Source organism: Choloepus didactylus, chromosome 5 (genome assembly GCF_015220235.1).
Source record: "Choloepus didactylus isolate mChoDid1 chromosome 5, mChoDid1.pri, whole genome shotgun sequence".
Classification (NCBI taxonomy): Eukaryota; Metazoa; Chordata; class Mammalia; order Pilosa; family Megalonychidae; genus Choloepus; species Choloepus didactylus.
The window spans coordinates 104,028,559-104,047,672 of NC_051311.1; the positions used below are offsets into that span (position 1 = coordinate 104,028,559).

Sequence of the window (19,114 nt, forward strand, 5' to 3'; positions counted from 1 at the left end):
GCAAAAATTACTTAATTATTTAAATATAATTCTAGGATATATAGATAGTTTACATGAGAACTTGTTTGGAGGTTGTGGCAAGGGAATCTACCTTCTTTTAATCAAAAGCAGATCTTTCTGAACATGGAAAGCTCAGTCTCTTGAATTAAGAATTTCACCTTGGAAATGAGGCACATGGAAGAGGGAGGAAGGCAGAATCAAGCCAAGTCATCCTTACATCCCATTTGCTGAGTTGATAAAAGTGTTGTAAAAATACTACTGGATTATTAAAGGCCCTGCAAGTCATGATACTATGTCATTCTGTTAATTGTATAGTTTCTCAGCTCGTAATTTGAGGAGACCTTGCCATTGTCATTTGGGTAAAAGGCTTGTGGTTAGCACTGCCTACCAATAGCAGAAGTCCTGAGAATTTAATGCTCACTGATTTTCTGTTTAACCTAAACTTAGATTTTTAGTTTTTCTGCATTTTGTTTCCTCTCCTCTAAAACGGGGCTTTATTATACTCTTTGTTTTTCCTCAGCTCTACTTTAAAACTTCTTATAAATTATTTTCCTTAGCCATGTGAAACTTATGACAAGTTTTAAAATAGCACTGTAGAATAGCATATCATGACTAATGCAAAGTGCTGGGCCCTTGTATATTTCCTCACAAAGGAAATTCTTCTTGATCATGAGCAATCTGCTTCTCATTTTTTTCCTTGGTGGTTGCCACTGGCTGTGCAATGTTGCCATTTTCCTTGCTCATTTCTCTGACTTCTGTTTCCCATTCTACCTCTTTAGAGGGATTTAAAGTCCCCAGAGAAACCTTATAATGCTGTCTTCCTTTTTTAAGGTCTTTGTCAGTGTATAATACTCCCAAACAAATGTGTTATTTCTTAAGGGAAGTCTGTCAGCTTGCCTCTCATTTTGAAACTACGGAATGATCTCAGATAATAGAAGGCAAGGAAATTAGTTGCGACTAGAAACCTTTTGGGAAGGTGAATTTAAATTGGTTAATATGGGAAAAGGTTGGGTTAGGGAGTAATTTTTAAAGATTTCTATAGATTCTAACCAAGTAATGGGAAAAACAAATTTGCGTCTCATACTCACTGTTATGTGGTGCAAGAGAAGCTTGGTCTCCTTAACTATTTGTATGATAATAGTAATAACAGTAGTAATAACTGACATTTATTGCCTAATATGTACTAGACTCTCCACTAATTGATGCATATGTATTATCTCATCTAATCCTCATAACATAAGAGTACTGTCAGGTGGCTACTATTCCTAGTCTCAGTTTATACAACAAGAAGCCCAGTCTTATAGAGTGAAGTTAAGTCATTATCTCAAGATCATGTAACTAGAATGTGATCCATCTAGATTCCTATTTTGGAATCTTGCTTTTAGCCACCAAGCATCCTCCCTCCCCTCCAAATGGTTAACAAATTGATGACATGAAATAGTCCCTAAAGACAAGCTGTATTGAAGTATGCACTGAGAACTTTGTAAACCCTAGGAAGAGTGTGGGCAAAGGAAAGTGAGAAATTGAGAGGAAGGAGAGAGATTATAAATATTTCTGTAAATTTCTATTCGTAAGTATCAGATCTGATTTTTTCAGGGAAATAGAATTATATAAATATTTAAGTAAGGATGTTCAGATATTTGTTTTTTTATATAGACAAAGGTAAATATATTTAGCCAGAATATTTGATATTTATGAACTGGCATACAGATATCTTAATACCAGATTGCCATTGAATGTTATGAAAAGATACTAATAGGATTTAAAGGAAAAAATTCTAGTTTTTATGTGCATTGCATTTAAGATGATCTGTTTTGTGGTTATTTAACAATTCATTTCCTCAGGAAATATTTATTGAATGCCTGCTACGAGCCAGGCACTATGTCAAGTGCTGAAGATTGACTTAAAGACAAATAAGACACAATCCCTGCCTCAGTGATCTCACCACCTAGTATGTGAGACAGTCAAGTAAACATAATTACAATAAAGTGTGATAGGAATAACTAAATATACTAGGTACTATGGCATTAGGGCAGCACATAGAAAGGGATTAACTCACTATAGAGGTAAAGGATGGTTTACTGGAAGAAGTGACCTTCTGACCTCCTGAATGATGAATAGGAGTTAACCCATCATGATATATAGGATTTCTATTGGTTGATTAACCCTAAGTAAATCCTTAGAAATACCAAAGCAAGTTTTCAAAAATAGAAATGCCTAGGCCCTCTCCTAGAGATTCTCATTTATTTAATCTGGGGTAGAATCTATTTCTGAATATTTTTTTAAAGCAGCTCAGGTATTCTAATGTGCTGCCATGGTTGCAAACCACTCAGATAAATGTCATCTCAGACACTGCTCCTAAAATGGTAATTGCTGACAAGGACACTTTTTGATGTTATTGGAGAGAAGTTATGTCTGGGAAAGGGAAGATTTGAGAAAAATAAATAATTAACTCAAATGAAGAAGCCCAGATTGAAAAATGTAAAAGCAAATATTACTACGTTAAAACTGAACAACTTCCCCAGGTCAGATTAATCATCCTATATCTCATATCCCATTTAAAAATACTAAAAGCACAAAATGATTCCCGTGTACCTAATACTCAGAGTCCTCAATAGAAATATTAACAGTAATGTAAGATGTACATAGTAGAACATTTAGTCATGAACAGACATATAGTTAAACAAATCTGACAGGTTAGAATGATAAATGCCAGAAGGAGTTTTTGATGGGTCAGTGAGAGGAATGACAGAGGAGAGCTTTATGGCTGAATGTAGGTAAGAACAATTGGGTGGAGTATTGTGAATGATCAGTGAATGTAGGATGCTAATTGCTTATGTTTGCTGATAGGGTAGACCACACATTGCACCATTTCTTTGAAGTATTCCTGTGAAGAAGGAAAGGGTTGTGTTATTATTTTTCTTTCCTATTTTTCTAAGTCTTTTTTTTTGTTTTTCTTTTCCTATTTTTCTAAGTGGAGAAACAGGTTTAGAGTGCAACTGGTAACATTTAAATGAATGCTTAACTGGAACCAGCGGGAAGGTTTTCTGTGTGTTATTTAAAAGACTAAATTAGAATAATTGGATATCAAACTGCAAGAAATCTTTTAGACTCTAGCCCCCTTTTATTTCATTGTTTAATTTTATTGTTGAGAAAACTGTGCTCTAGATCCATTATGTAAATTGCCTAAAGCAACACAACTAATTAAAGGGAGAACAGGACTAGTTTTAAGGCCTTTTGACACCTACATCAATGCCCTTTATACTGTAGCATACGGTGTTGTCCTTTATTTTCCAGATTTTTATTGTTCTTGCATTTTGAATTTTCTGGCCTAGTTTTTCTTTTACTTTTATTTTGTATTACAATTTGTCTCCTGAAGGTCAGATAACCTGGTTTGGTTATGAGAGTCCTCGTAGCTTCTGGGACTATATCAGAGTGGCTTGCCGGAAAGTTTCACAGAATTGTATCTGCAGCATTGAAAATATGGAAAATGTCAGTTCCTCAAGAGCTAAGGTAAGAAATTGATAATAATGTGAAATGTGTATAATCTAATCCAAAATAGTTTTGACTCTAATAGAAAATGTTATATGAAGTATTTCCTTGTGATTTTCATTGTTGAGATTAAGTATCTGATCAAATTAAACATTTTTCAGAAGCTCGTTTAAGAATTCCTTTATTCTTCCTCTTTACATACAGTTTTTTCTGAATGCTCTTGAAGCTTCACTATTGCCTCATGAACAGCAGGAAGGTATGAAGCTACAGTCATTAAGAATTTTCTTTTAAAGAAATACAATAAAATATTTCCTGTTCTATGAAAATTCTGCATTTCTTGAATTATCTAAGCCAGTGGTTCTCAGTGTACTGCAGAACTCTGGGTGTCTCCAAGACCTTTTCGTTAGAGGATCCATGACATCACAACAGTTTTCGTAATAATATCAAGATGTTATTGGCCTTTTCACTGTGTTGACTTTTGCACTGCTAATGCAGAAGCAATGATGGGTAAAATTGATGGTGCCTTTGTATGAATTAAGGTAGTGGCAACAAACTGCACTGGCAGTCATGGAGTTCTTCCCCACCATGCATTTAGATTATATGAAAAAAAGCCAGTTGCACTTAAGAATGACCATGATGATACAGTAAACATTATTAATTTTATTAAGTCTCTACCTGTGAGTACCTGTCTTTTTATTTTTCTGAGTGATGAAACAGGAAGTACACATAAAGTGCTTTTCCTGTATACCGAAGTATGATGGTTGCCTCAAGAAAAATCACTTGTGCAGTTGAGTTGTGAGGTGAACTAGTTAGTTTTTTCATGTAATACCATTTTTACTTGACAGAACAACTTACAATTTATTGTTTTTTTAAACTTAGGCAATTGGCAGACATTTTCTGGAAAAATATTATACTTCAAGGAAAAGTATTTGTTGCCAATGGTGAAAGTAAAGCTTTCAAGTGGAAATTAGAATTTTAGAAAACTTGTATCCACCTTCGTAATCTTGATAGTTTCTGATACTAAAAGACTTTTATAACATGAAAGTTTAATGAAATTTGTCAATATTTTGTAGACCTGCATAACTTAGAGAACCAGCATTTTCCAAATGACCCATGTATGAAATGAAAAATTCATGCATGGGTAAAAAGCCATTAGAAGTACAAGATAGACCAGTGGATTTAATGTAACAGAGTATGAAGAGTTCATTGATATGATGATAAATTCCACATTGTAACTAACTTTAAGAAATGATCACTTACTGAGTTTTGATGTAGAATCACAGAAGAAAATCCACAATTACCTGAAAAGGCTATTAAAAGACTCCCCTTTCCAACTGTATATCTGTGTGAGGCTGGATTTTCTTCATATACTTCAACTAACTTTCCTTGAAGTAACAGTTTGAATGCAGAAGCAGATATCTAGTTCTCTTCTATTGAGCCATACATTAAAGAAATTTGCAAATGGTAAAACAGAGCCTCTTTACTCACTAATTTTTTCCATTGGGGAAAACATATGTTACTTATGTTAACGTATAATGGATTTATTGTTAATTTTAAATTGCTTAATTAGTATTTTTTAATTTTTGATTTTAATATAGTTATTATCAGTAGATATAACCCACATAAATGAAAGCTCTTTAGGGTCCTCTATAATTTTTTAAGACTCTCAGAAGTCAGAGCTGCTGTTCTAAGCTGTATCTGCTTTAGTGTAGGAACTTTATTTTATTTTTTATTGGATTGCCATAGTAGCTTTCCTTACTATTTTTGATACTTAAGAATTACCGAATGACATGTGAGTAGAAAGTAAAGATTGAACATAGGTAGGTAGAGTTTTAAGATTAAGACGTTTTTCTTCATTATTTCACAATTATACATTTATAAATTATATATGTGAATAATAACCAAGAGTAAAACAGTCATCTTTCAAAAACTGCAGTTTTTAAGTTTATTGTTCCTACATCCATTTTTATTTAGGAATTTTTTTCTTTTGGAAAATTTTTGGTTAGCAAAATTAACAAAAACATGTCCAAAATAAATAAAACATCTTTTGTAAAACCTGAACGGAATATCTTAATATTTCAAAAACAAGATCTACGGTATTTAAATTTAGCAATCTAATTAGAAACACAGTTAAAACATTTTTAAAATCCATAATATCGAAGTGTATTTTTGGATGAAGTTGGTAGATCTGACTCTTACCACCTTTGGAAGATGATAGCTATAGAGTTCAGTTTCTAAAACCACACATCCTTCCTTCACTGTCCCTGCCAACCTCCATCCAGGTGTTATCTGAGCACCCAATTTGGTGCTTCAGTATCTCCCAGCTCTTTCAGGTTGAATCACTCTTCTTTCTGCCTCACAGATCTTTTTAAGCCAGTAAATTTCTTCATTTTTAAGTCAGTTATAGATAGGTTTTCTCTTTTTAATTAAAAAATTTCTCATAGATGTTTGAATCCTGTTTTTATTAACATAGATTTCTTTTTAGTCACAGATATTGTCTTAGTTATCCTTGGCTTCTCTTCATTTATTTACTTTCTGTTGGTCTGACTGACTGACAACAAGTTTAAAAAGTGTGCAACTTGAATTCCCCTTTGCTTCTTAGTTGAGTTTGTATCAGTTTTTCTTTCATGTTTTATTTTTAGTTTAAAAGTAATACTGCTTTCTTTAGGGTAGAAATAATAGACTAACTGTAGTTTGGATGCCTCAAGTCTATACAACTGGGGTTACATAAACTGTTTTCTCACTTTAAAATTAGGAGTGATTAATGTGATAAGTAGTATTCTAAACCTCTTCAATAGAGGAGCTATATTTATAGAACTAGCATTTCCCGAAATATAAAAGGTAATTGAGAAGTTAACAGATATTAGGAATGTAGCATTTAGATCTGGGTGGACCAAAGAACCCAAACCCCAGCTGACCACTTTTATTAACAAGACTCCAGGAACCAGTCCCTGTCCAGCCAACAGAATGTATATTCTGCAAAGAAACAGCACTGGGTATCAAATCATGTTCTAAATCCTGCCTTTATATCTTTGCTTTGCCCAAGCCTCAGACAGTTTTCATTCAGTGAGGAAAGAGAACTCGATGATTTTCCTGGTTATGCATGAAAGGTCTGTGGACTTAGATTATTATTCATTGCAGTGGGTAAAGCAAGGCATTTAATCTACCCAATAAACTACATGTGCCATGTCAAGCATCAGGATTGAAGGATGAAGCATAAATACCTCAGATGGCAGGTTTATTGAGCCCTAGAGCTGCAGTTTTGCGTCTGTTAGCATTTATAGCACTCTCATCTAGCCCTGACATGTGTGAAATCATGTATCAGAACTAAAGCACCAAATTTATCTGGTAAACAATGTACAACTCATTTCACTTGGGGCCAAAACAGATCTTCATTTTTGAATTCTACATAAGGGACCAGTTTCACTCTGATTATACTTTTAGGGTCATGCATATAACCTTTTAAACAATAGAAGGCATAGATGCACTATGGCACAGTGACTAATTTAGTATAGAAACATTCATTAAATTTAGTTGAGTTGATGGAATACAGAACGAATCAGGATTCCTAATGGAATTCATTCCTGATTGACTTAGCAATGGCTGTGTCCTAGTACCAGTCTACCCCTTATATTCATATTGTAGAAACTTTCTACCATGAGAGATCTGACATTTAGTCTTTCTAGGCTAAGAGCTATGAAATGCAGATCATTCTCTTTTTTAGGTTGGTCTGTGACTAGTTGAGCCTGTTTTCCAAGACTTAAACATACTCTAACAATGGAATAAAATATTTGATTTGAAAATCATATCTATACTAGTCCCATCTCAAATGTATTTGCAGCTGTTCTTTCTACAATATGAAGGGGTTATGGGGGATGAAATTTCTGTATGTCAGTTTACTTAGGTTTCAGATTAGAATTAGCACTCTTAGAAAAATGGCTTCACTTCAGTAGGTGCCAGCTTACTTCAGTCTCTTCTGAACTCACCCATCTTCCCTGTCTGCTCCTGGGCTAGTTGCTTACTAGCAGATTATATGATCTCTGTCAGAAACCACCCCTAATTGGATCCTCAGTTATTACTGTTACTGACTTTGCAGATAGTTCCATTGTGTATTCCTACTATTCCAACTGGTTTTGAGTTGAAAAAAAATCCTTTTTCTCTCTTGCCTTTTTTATATTCTTGACCCCCAAAGATAAACCCTGTACTGTTCTTGAGTTCTTCCTACCTTCCTGTGTAATTTGTGTTTGTTTTTCTTTTCTGTTTTTAAAAAATACTTCTTTGCCTAGCTTTTGGCTAGGTTAGGTTTTCCTAGTTTGTGGTTGCTGTACATGCTTTTATTATTGTATTAAACACTAGACTAATTTCTTAGTATACTAATCTCATTAACTAGCTATATCTCTATTTATCCTTCCATCCAGTAAATTTTTATTAAGTACCTATACTGTTCTGGTTTGCTAATGCTGCTGGAATGCAAAACACCAGAAATGGATTGGCTTTTATAAGGGGGTTTATTTGGTTACACAATTATAGTCTTAAGGCCATAAAGTGTCCAAGGTAATACATCAACAACCAGGTACCTTCACTGGAAGATGGCCAGCGGTGTCCAGAAAACCTCTGTTAGCTGGGAAGGCGTGAGGCTGGTGTCTGCTCTGGAGTTCTGGTTTCAAAATGGCTTTCTCCCAGAATGTTCCTGTCTAGGCTTCAGCTTTTTTCCAAAATGTCACTCTCAGTTGCTCCTGGGGTGTCTGTCCTCCCTTAGCTTCTCCAGAGCAAGAGTCCGCCTTCACTGGCCATCTTCAACTGTCTCCCATCTGCACCTCCTCTCTCAGCTCATATGCGTTCCCCAAAGTGTCCGTCTTGGCTGTAGCAAGCTTGCTCCTTCTGTCCGAGTGCATACAGTGCTCTGGTAAACCAGTCAAGGCCCATGCTGAATGGGCGGGGCCGCACCTCCATGGAAATTATCCAGTGAAAGATCTTGCCCACAGCTGAGTGATCACATCTCCACAGAAACATCCAATCAAAAGTCTCCAACCCAATCAACACCAATACATTTCCTGCCCACACAAGACTGCATCAAAAAAATGGCATTTTGGGAGACATAATATATCCAAACCAGCGCATATACCATGCCAGAACTGTGAATGTAGTCCTTAATACATTCTCATGACATATATCCCCAGTCCTTCCTAGAAACAATCATTCTTGGTTTCATCATCTCACTTATTTTTTCCCTTGTTTGGTAGCTGGCCTTGTTGTTCTGTCCTAGAGACAAGTTAACTAATTTTCCTACCACATGTAGGTATGCACAGGCAGGATTTCACAAAATTTGGCCCATTTCTCCAGATCCTGTTTGTAGGGTTTTAGTTGTGCACTTACAAAGTGTTTTCTCTGTAACTATTTTATAAAGTGCTTGTGTAATTTATGTGAAAAATAATACAGCCCTCTGGATCCAGGGAAAAAAAGGAGAGAGAAGATTTTAATTACAGATGCTTTAGAATTATCAAATACTAGAACTTTACAATAAGACATATGTTCTGGTTTGCTAATGCTGCCCTTTTGCAAAACACCAGAAATGGATTGGTTTTTATAAAGGGGGTTTATTTGGTTACAAAGTTTCAGTCTTGAGGCCATAAAGTGTCCAAGGTAAGGCATCAACAATAGGTACCTTCACTGGAGGATGGCCAGTGGTGTCTGGAAAACCTCTGTTAGCTGGGAAGACACATGGCTGGCATCTGCTCCAAAGTTCTGGTTTCAGAATGGCTTTCTCCCAGGACGTTCCTCTCTAGGCTGCAGTTCCTCAAAAATGTCACTCTTAGTTGCTCTTGGGGTGTTTGTCCTCTCTTAGCTTCTCCGGAGCAATAGTCTGCTTTCAACGGCTGTTTTCAAATTCTCTCTCATCTGCAGCTCTTCTCTCAGTTCCTGTGCATTCTTCAAGGTGTCCCTCTTGGCTGTAGCAAGCTCACTGCTTCTGTCTGAGCTTGTATAGTGCTCCAGTAAACTAATCAAGGCCCATGCTAAGTGGGCGGGGCCACAGCTCCATGGAAATTATCCAGTGAAAGATTGTGCCCACAGTTGAGTAATCACATCTCCATGGAAATGTCAAAGAATTACAATCTAACCAACACTAATACCTCTGCCCACACAAGATTGCATCAAAGATAATGGCATTCTGGGGGACATAACATCCAAACTGGCATAACATAGTATTGAGAAAAGATCATTTTAATGATTATTTTATATTATTGACTCATAAATTTTTATTTAAAATGAGTATTTATCTTTAAACTATCCAGTTTAAATACCAGCTTCAAATGAATCTTCTTAATATATTATTTTCATCATATCTTTCCTTTTTTCCAAATTTCTTCCTTGTGGTGCCAGTACTTAATAGCTATATAACCTTGAACAAATTACATTATCTCTATTAGTTTTATCCATTTATTCAGCAAATATATACTGAGTCTCTAATAGTGCCAGAAACTGTTACAAATACTAAGGATAATAGTAAGTGGTAGAAAAAAGGATGACAAAGAACATATATCAGGTACCTTATAGTTTAGTAATACAATAAGCAAATACATACATACATAATATAATCTCAAAAGAGTGAAACAGGTTAAAGGGTTAGAAAGTGATAGGGGTGGTAGTGGAGGGCAGGCGTTTTTAGATAGGGTGGTTAGGGAAGGCTTCTTTCGGTAATATTTGAGCAGGGACTGAATTAAGGAAGAAATAAGCATGCAAAATATTGAGCAAAGTAAGAAAGGTGTAGAGACTGAGGTAGGATCATAATAAGTTTGTGTTTTATTCTCAGTGCAGGAGGAAGCTACTTCAGGTTTTCTTTTCTTTCTTTTTAAAGCAAAAGTGTACTGTAATCCAATTAACATTTTAAAAATATCTTTTGGGTGCTTTATGGAGAATCCATTGAAAGGAAAGGTGGAAGTAGAGTCAAATTAGGAGGATATAATAGGAGTCTAAAAAGGAGATAATCCTGGAGGTGAGAAATGAATTCGTTTCTGCTTCAAGGGATAACAGAATAGCTTGTATTGGGGGAACCCTTTTGCTGAGAACAGCTATAAAAGTTGGATTAAATACAAAAAGCAATAATATAAAGGCATAAGAGAACAACAAAGGCATGAGAGCTTGAGTGGTCCAAATCCTGGAGAAAAGGATGGTTTATGAGGTGAGCCCCATATCCACCTTGGATTTTAACCTGAGGTGTTTTTCTCTTCACATCATAAGTTTAGAGGCTAAGCAGAAGTGGTGGGGGTGAGGATGGTTGTTTTAGTTTTCCTGTGCTGGAAAAACAAAAATTAGAATTTGTAATTACCAGTGAAACCAGCACTAGATTAAGAGGAGAGAAATTCAGAGAAATGAGCCTGAGGTTGTGCATACAGTTTTTCCTTGAGGTATTGCCAACTCTCAGGCAGCTCAAGCACAGAGCAAAAGTCCATAAACCAAGCTGAAAGCAGCAGATGAAGGCTAAAATAGCAGTCAAATATTTCAAAGTCTTGTTCTGGAGAGTTCCAGGCCCAACAATTTGGAGGGGCCCTATAAACACTCCAACTTTTATTTGATCTCAGAAAGGCTTTACCTTGGGAGTAAAGACAAATCAGAAGAATACCAGTCATAAAAGTTTAAAATTGAAGCCCTTAAGTGGTGCATGGCTAGTTTCTAGTCTTTCATTTGCCTGCCAGAGGGAAAATAAATCCACTCTGAAAAAAAGTAGCATCAACAGTGCTGCCACTAATTTTCATATTGCAATGTCAAGTATTCAACTGGAAATATGGTCAAAATCAAGAGAAATAAAAAAGACAATTGAAATAGACCCATAGGTTATACAGATAATGGACTTTTAAATAATTATGATAATAGGTTCAAGAAAATAGAAATAAAGATGAATATTAACAAAAAGCTGAAATATATTTAAAAAGCAAAAGAGAAAACTACAGAATATACATTCTTATCAAACACACAAAGAACTTACACAAAAATTGACCATTTGCTGAGGCATAATTCATCTCAATGAATTTCAGAGGAGTGCGTAGGATATGTTCTCTAACCACTGTGGGATTAAGCTTGACTCAATAACAAAAAGATACCTAGAAATGCTTATATGAGTCGAAATTGACAAATACACTTCTAAATAACTCATGGATAGATGAAATCATAATGGAAATTGAAAACTTTTAAAATTAATGATAATGAAAATATAATATAAAAACTTGCATTTAGAGGAAAATTGATAGGCTTAAATAGGCTTATGTGTATTAAACAAAGGCAGACTGAAAATCAGTGATCAGAACTTTCTTCTCAAGAAACTATAAAAAGAGTAATAAACTCGAAGAAGGAAGGAAATAGGATAGCAGAAATTCAGTAAAATAGAAAAATACACTAGAAAAAATAAAACCATAAGTTGATTTTTTAAAAAAGATAAATAAAATTGATAATCTTCTAATAAAGCTATCCAAGGGGGGAAAAAAGAGAAGTTATGTATTACTCCTATCAGGAATAAGGAAGGGGCCTAACCCCATTAGACCCTAGAGACCTTAAAAATGCTAAAATATTATATTATGGATAACTTTACACCATGAAAGTGAAACAGGCCATTTGTTTGAATAATGTCACTTACCAAACCAATACAAAAAGAAATAGAACATCTGAACATTCTAATATCTACTATAGAAATTGAATCTATAGTTAAATTCCTTACCCTTTCATGCCCATGTTTAAATTGAGTTGCTTTTTTCTTATTGATTAGTAAGAACTCTATTTTCTGGGTAAGAATCTTTTGTCAGTATATATTACAAATATCTTTGCCCACACTGTGATTTGACTTCATTCCTGTAAGTGATAACAAGCCATTCCTTGGATCAGGTGGGAAAATAGAGTGTATGGTATTAATTCAACTTGTTTGGTCAGTTTGTTCATGGGAAGATGAGTTTTCTCTTTTCTAATTATATCTATCTTTTGTTTCCTTGTAGAGGAAAGTGGGGATAGTATTGTAACCTGATTCAGACACTTCTTGGGAGGATTAAATGTCTGAATGTAGGTAAAGCTCATAGAACAGGGCCTGGCACATATTAATTACATTCTTAAGAAATATTGACTACCTTTAATTTTTTTTTTTATTTGTTTTTGTTTTTGTTTTTAAGCCTTCAGTGATTGACCATTAGCTACCAATAGAATCTAAATTCTTTAACCTACTTTTCAATTTTCTCACTTCTTGACCCCAACAACCTTTCTAATCTGTTTATTGCCTGTTCTGGTAAAAGTTCTTGGGTTGAAAGAGAGGAGACCTGTTAAAATTAGCACAATTTATTATCACAGTATAAAAGAGAATTCCACAAGCATCCAAGGACAGGAAACTAAGTGCAGCCCAGTTTTGCATGAATTGAAACAAATCAGGAAGCAGGAATTTCCCCACATTTCTTATCTAGGATCAGCACAGCCTCCTGTGTCAAAATTTCTCTGTTTCTGTATCAGGCGACATGTGGTCTTCTGATTCAAGCAGCTACTTCCACCTGACTAGTTGGTGCCTTTTAGATGAAATTCTGAGAGAATCGTGAGACTTTGCTGGCCAGCCATTGGCTCGCCTTTTCCTTCCTCTGTTCCAATCAGCCACAGCTAATTGTAGGTTCCCCCTAGGCTTACCCCTTCAGCAGCAACAATTGGCTGAGCACCAGGCAAGCTAAAAGGGGAAGTTGAGCTTGGTAAGTAAATTGACTGACAGGCTGACTACACCCATGTAATTCCTTTACTTCCTGAACGGGATTGCTGCTTCTAGCCTGGTGGAAGCACTGCCTCGGCTGACTTCTTTTTTGGCCCCTATTATCCAGGAGGATGAATTCACTAGAGTTACAGACATTTCCAAAAGAATGCCATTTTTTTTTTCTTTTTACTGGTAGTTGATCATCATATATATTGGTTTGTCTCACCTTTATTTTTCAACTACCAGTGCAGTGTTTCCAATTTCTATATTTTCCATCTTCATGGATTTTCTGGAGATTTGTAGAAAAGGTTGAGTGAAAATGAAAGTGATTGTATTACAGAATTCTCACTACAAACGTCATCTCTTGTATTCTAAATAAATCCAGAGGAAATGCTTTAGATTGTTAAAAATTGGCTGATTACTCTCAACTACTTAATGATGTTACCCCTTTTTAGTAAAATTATTCACATTTGGTCAGAACTGTCTGTTTCTGTGATTTTGTGTGAGAATATGCTGACCTCTGTTTTATTTTATTTTTCTGGCTTAAGTATGCAGTAATACTTTTTAGAATTCTCTGAAAGCACCAAATTCAGTGACTCATGTATTTTCAGTGACTCGTGTACCCAGTAGATGATAAATCACGAAATTTGGGGTTCATTATTATATAAAATCTCTGGAAGGATAGGATGGAAAAATTCTCTTAAACAGGTGATATTTAGAGTGATTCTTTTTGTTAATGAGAGGATTCTGTTCCTCATGTTTTTAGGTGACTCATTTTAATTACCAAGTTGATATGGGGCATTTAAGTAGAAACTTATATCTTATGATTATATTATGTGATTAAAAAGAGCTCTTCCATTTCAATTAACCCATTACCAGTGGTTCTGTCTCTTCAGATGATAGAAGGTTAATCTGACATGCTGTATCCTATACCTTCAGAAAACAAAAAATATATATTCCATATAATCAAAATTGACCTGTTTTAATCTATTTTTCTTAGTGTGTATCAAATGTATATTTTGAGTAAGTTGTTCTTTACATATTTAAATGCATATTTTTTATGATACAGTGGGCAAAATTTTTTTTTAACTTTTAATAGTTTTTCATATTTAATTCTTCTTCTTTTTAGGGTAGAGCCTGGATCAGAGTAGCACTCATGGAAAAACATTTATCTGAATACATCTCTACAGCTCTGAGAGACTTCAAAACAACCAGGTTTAAAAGTTCTTTTGATTTTCTAACATATATTTGAAAAAGTCACATAAAGACATAGAAATAAGAGAATAAAGCATTTCATTTAGTTTCTAAGGTTTTCACCTATTTTGTTTTCCCTTTTTCTGCTCAGATAAATACATTTTTTCTCAGGAAAATTTAATTTTTCAACTAAACATACTTCTACCTTGGATTATTTTTTCAGGCTCTACATTATGCCTGGAATGTCCTTTTTCTGAATCATATCGAATTCTTCCTCTTTCAACACTTGAAGCTTCTTTCTCTCCATAGACTTATCCCTACCTAATTTGAAGAAAGATGTATGAAATTCTTACATCATCCTTTCTCTTATCACACAATATTTACTTATGTATTCATTTGTAAAGAATATAAATCACTTCTTTAATTCATATACATGATTAATTTATTGCTCAGTTGTCTTTTTGGGGCAATTTGTACCCATGTTGTTTTACTTGGCTTGTATAGATTTAAAGGATGATGTACTGTGCCACATGAAAAATAGAACTTTATTAACTTTTTATGAGCTAGAGATGAAATTTCATATTAGGGTATGATTATTCCTTTTAAACTCTGGTCTACTGGCCTATGGTAGTTATTGTTGAAGAAAACACTTTTTTCTGTATCAAATTATTTGTTAATAATTTTAACACCTTAGATATGTACTATCTAATAAGGAGATATTCTCCACATACTGCTATATAAATTAAAATTAATTAAGATTAAAGAAAATTTAATATTTATTTTATTTAAATAAAATTTGGTCACTGTACCCACATTTCAGGTGCTTTAATAGCCACATGTGGCTAGTGGCTACTGAATTGGGCAGTGTAAATTTAGAACATTTTCTTCATCCTAGGAAGTTCTAATGGACATTGCTGCCTTAGATACTTCTAAATTAGCATACTTATTTCTACCTCATTAATCATATTTCTGAAAGAGAAAAATGACAACTATAAACTAGTTATGATTCAGAAAATTAAAGAAATCTTATACCTGGAATCTTAACTTTCATGTCCTGATGCAGTGTTTGATATTCTGGACTGTGAGTAAATGCCTAGGTATTTACTATGACATGTTCTGCTCTTAGCTAACTAGCTAGTATAGATTATGATATTTTTATTTAGGTGCCTCTGTCTTTTTAGGTAATAGAATGATAACCTTTTAATTTGGAAGTTGCAAAGAAAAAAATTATTCATCATCATTATAAATTTCACTAAGATAGAAAGACTTTTAGCTAAAAGAAGCATTTGCATAAAGTAAATGTGACATGTACTTACTGAATTCTTTTAAAGCAACATAACAACCTTGGAATATTCTAAAGATGGACTGCACGACGATGGTAAATTCTTTAGATGTTTGAAATGGACCTTCTTAATATAAAGCATTTGTTTCTTTTTAAAAATCATCATTAGTAAATAAGCTTAATTATAAAAGATATTAAATATTGAGAATACTAAGGCTTGAAAATAAAGCAAAAATAGAACATAGTATCAGTATGTAGATCAAACTTAAAAATCCTAAATTAATGAAATCAAAAGCAAGTTTACACTTGCAAACAACATATGCAATTAGAATATTTTTTGAAGTTAATATTTTTAAAATGTCAATAAGTGAGTAGAGCAAGATTCCCTTTAATAATTGTTGGCCAGGGTTGCTTGCAAGCCTCAAGGAAACAAACATATTAAGATCAGAAATCAACCTCTGACAAGGCCATCCCTGGAGAAGTGACTGAAATTCAAGGTTTCCTCTGCGGTAATCTGTGTGCTAATTTAGACCCAAACTCATTGACTCTCAGCACCTTTGCACGTTTGATTCATGTCTGGAGCATTTTAACGTACTGTTTCCCAGGACTTGTCCTAGACCAATTAATTAAGAATCTTTGATGATGAGGACCCTCCTTGGAATTTTCCCCATAGCTCACCGGGTGATTCCAATGTGAAACCAAGTTAAGAACCATTGGTTTAACTTGTGTTTGTAAGAGCTAGTCTTCCCAGATTTTTGTCACTATCTTCCTCTTTACCAAGGAAAGGGTTATATTTCTGGCTCTAAGTCTTGATTATTAAGAGCCCGTGTTTAATGGTTTCTGCTAGATAAGTGAAATAATGTGGACAGTCCATTGCAAAGGGAATAGAGACAGGGTTTTGAAGAACTGTTGCCTCTACTTCAAGGGCTGGCCTTGTTGACTCTTTACTTTCTCTTTTTACTTTTTTTGGGGCAGGTGGGCAAAAATAATTTATTGAATTTTTGCAAGGAATGTAAGCATAGTACAGTGTATCCGCTCATTTATAAATAAATACTGAGCATTTCCAATGCCACTGGTAAATAGTTTTTCATGTACAAAAGCTGTACAACTAAACTACCCATTAATATGGTTTTGGATTTATTTTCCTAGTAGCTTTCCACAAATGGTAATTCGTTCATTCACCCGCTCAATTCAACAGATATTTTTTCAGCACCTCCCAATAATTACAGAGACAATTGCCCTGTGACCAGTAAGACAGATTTATAGGATAAAATTCAGTGAGTGACTATAAAAATGAATTCACATTACCAGTCCAAATGACAAAGCCAGAACTTTGTACCATTTTCCCATTCCTTCTTTTTTAAAAAAAATTAAATTTTTTTCTTTTTACAAATAAACTCTCATCTCAAAGTTATGAAAGTTTTTTCTAAGAAGAAATTAAAGCATTAATAATCCTCTTGAAGTTAGCTTGTTTCTTAAAGGATTGGGTGGAGTAGAAATCATTCTTGAATAGATTATTTTTAGAATGAGTAGTTTAAATATTTAAAGGGAAATGCTTTTTGCCTTGTTCTTAGGTGTTAGCTGTCCTTTTTGATGGAAAGGAAATGATTCCATTCTAAAGAAGTCCATGAAATAAAAATATTCTTGTAACAATATGTAAACTTACATTATTAAGACAGAAACATGGCTTAGAATATAGTGTTCATATACATACATATGTTTACTAAATGTGAATGTAATGACTTTTTAATTCCCAAGAATGGAAGTAGGAGGTTACTTCAGTTTTGTTTTAGAAGTGAACTAAAAAATTGTAGTTGTGGAAAAACAAAAAAGTAATGTTATCACTTTTTTTTTTTTTTACTGAAGTCAAACCAAAGAAACATCTTATTGTGAATATATTTGATTTTAAGAAGCCTCTAGCCAAAACAAATATATTTTTGTAAACAATTGGAAATACTAGTTGTATCTTACCTTTGTTGGATGCTCCCTGAGGTAAATGTTTGTAAAATGATGACAAATGAACTCTGGTCTTCTAGGAATCTTGAGAGTGTCTGACTCAAGTGAATTTCTTCTTATTCTCCTCTTGACAGATAAGGTACTAATGACATCCTTTAAATAGTAATACAGGCTTTTACCCCAGTACAAGAGGAGGAGCTACATGAGCGAAGGCAGGCAAGTTTGAAAGCACTAATCAGAGACAATCCGAGGATATACTGGGTGGAGAAGGTGGGGGTGGGGAGAAGAAATGCAGTGAATCTTGTTCTTAGAAATACGAGACTTTAGCTCCAAAGTATGAAAGAAACTCACGTGGTCTTTTTGCTAAGGTGAAGGATGTCTTGGTAAGGAATTGAACCAAACAAAACAAAAAAAAACCTTAAAGAGTTTCATGATTCATGGATTAAGGTTTCGCTGGACAGTAGCTAGAGTTAGGAAGTTGGCAAAGTAAAGATTATAGTCCAAACTAAAAAAACTAGGGAATTCTTTTGAGAGTTACTGAGAAGACCTACAAATAGAGAAGCTATGTAGAAGTTGAATTAATTTGCTCAAAGTTATAATTTTTCCCTATCCACACACTGAAAAATAATTAGAAAAGTTTTAAGATAACAAGTAAAAAAAGTGAATTTGGAACAATATTGAAAATATTCTGTCTAGAATGGAAACAAACACAATTATAAAATAGAAATAAAATTAACTTTGTGGAAACCAGTTTATTACTTTGCAGTTATACCACATCTACTTAATCTATAATATTAAAATTTGTGTTCAGAAGAAATATTAATTTTCTAGATAGTATAATATGAGTAAGGGGAGGAGTAAAGGATAAAATAAAACTTTGTAAATTAGTGAACTGCCAGAAAGAGAAAAAATGAATTGATGCTTTTTACAATTATAGAAAAGTAGATAGAATAATTATAAATTACCTGGATCTTTCAAGAGCTAAGAGTTTTGAAATTTGAACATGATTGTTCCTGTTTGTTAATGCTGCCTGAATGCAAAATACCAGTATTGGATTGGCTTTTATAAAGGGGGTTTATTTGGTTACAAATTACAGTCCTATAAAAGTGTCCAAACTAAGACATCAACAAGAGGATGCCTTGGTTTCCAGAAAACGTCTGTCAGCTGGGAAGGCATGTGGCTGGTATCTGCTGGTTCTGGGTTGTGTTTCAGATCCTCTCTCTCAGCTCCTGTGTACCCTTGTTTCTTTCTCCCAGGGCATTTCTAAGTGTCTGGGAGGTCCTCTGTTAGCTTCTCTGGGGCAAACTCGGGGCTTAACATCTCCAAGTATCCTTATGTCTGTATCTCCAAGCATCTCCAAGTGTCAGCAAGCATCTGGGTCCATGTTGGCTCTTAGATTCTTTCTTAAATACTCCAGTGAACTATTCAAGACCCACCCTGAATCCATGGGCCACAACTCCATGGAAATAATTCAGTCAGAG

At 34.3% G+C, this 19,114-nt stretch overlaps 2 protein-coding genes across 6 annotated transcripts in view; one reads left to right on the forward strand and one right to left on the reverse strand.

Annotated features, from left to right (window-relative positions):
* ABCB1 (ATP binding cassette subfamily B member 1) overlaps positions 1–17,763 on the reverse strand; it is a 242,492-nt gene extending 224,729 nt beyond the window's left edge. Inside the window, exon 1 of the mRNA XM_037836575.1 lies at positions 17,649–17,763. The gene's annotated coding sequence lies outside the window, so the exon portion shown is untranslated. The remainder of the gene's footprint in view (positions 1–17,648) is intronic.
* The window catches only part of RUNDC3B (RUN domain containing 3B), a 245,960-nt gene that overhangs the window by 68,736 nt on the left and 158,110 nt on the right, over positions 1–19,114 (forward strand). For all 5 annotated transcript variants that reach the window (XM_037836576.1, XM_037836579.1, XM_037836578.1 and 2 more), the window contains 2 exons: positions 3,380–3,513; positions 14,331–14,416. In XM_037836576.1, coding sequence (XP_037692504.1) covers positions 3,380–3,513; positions 14,331–14,416 — 220 coding nt within the window. The remainder of the gene's footprint in view (positions 1–3,379; positions 3,514–14,330; positions 14,417–19,114) is intronic.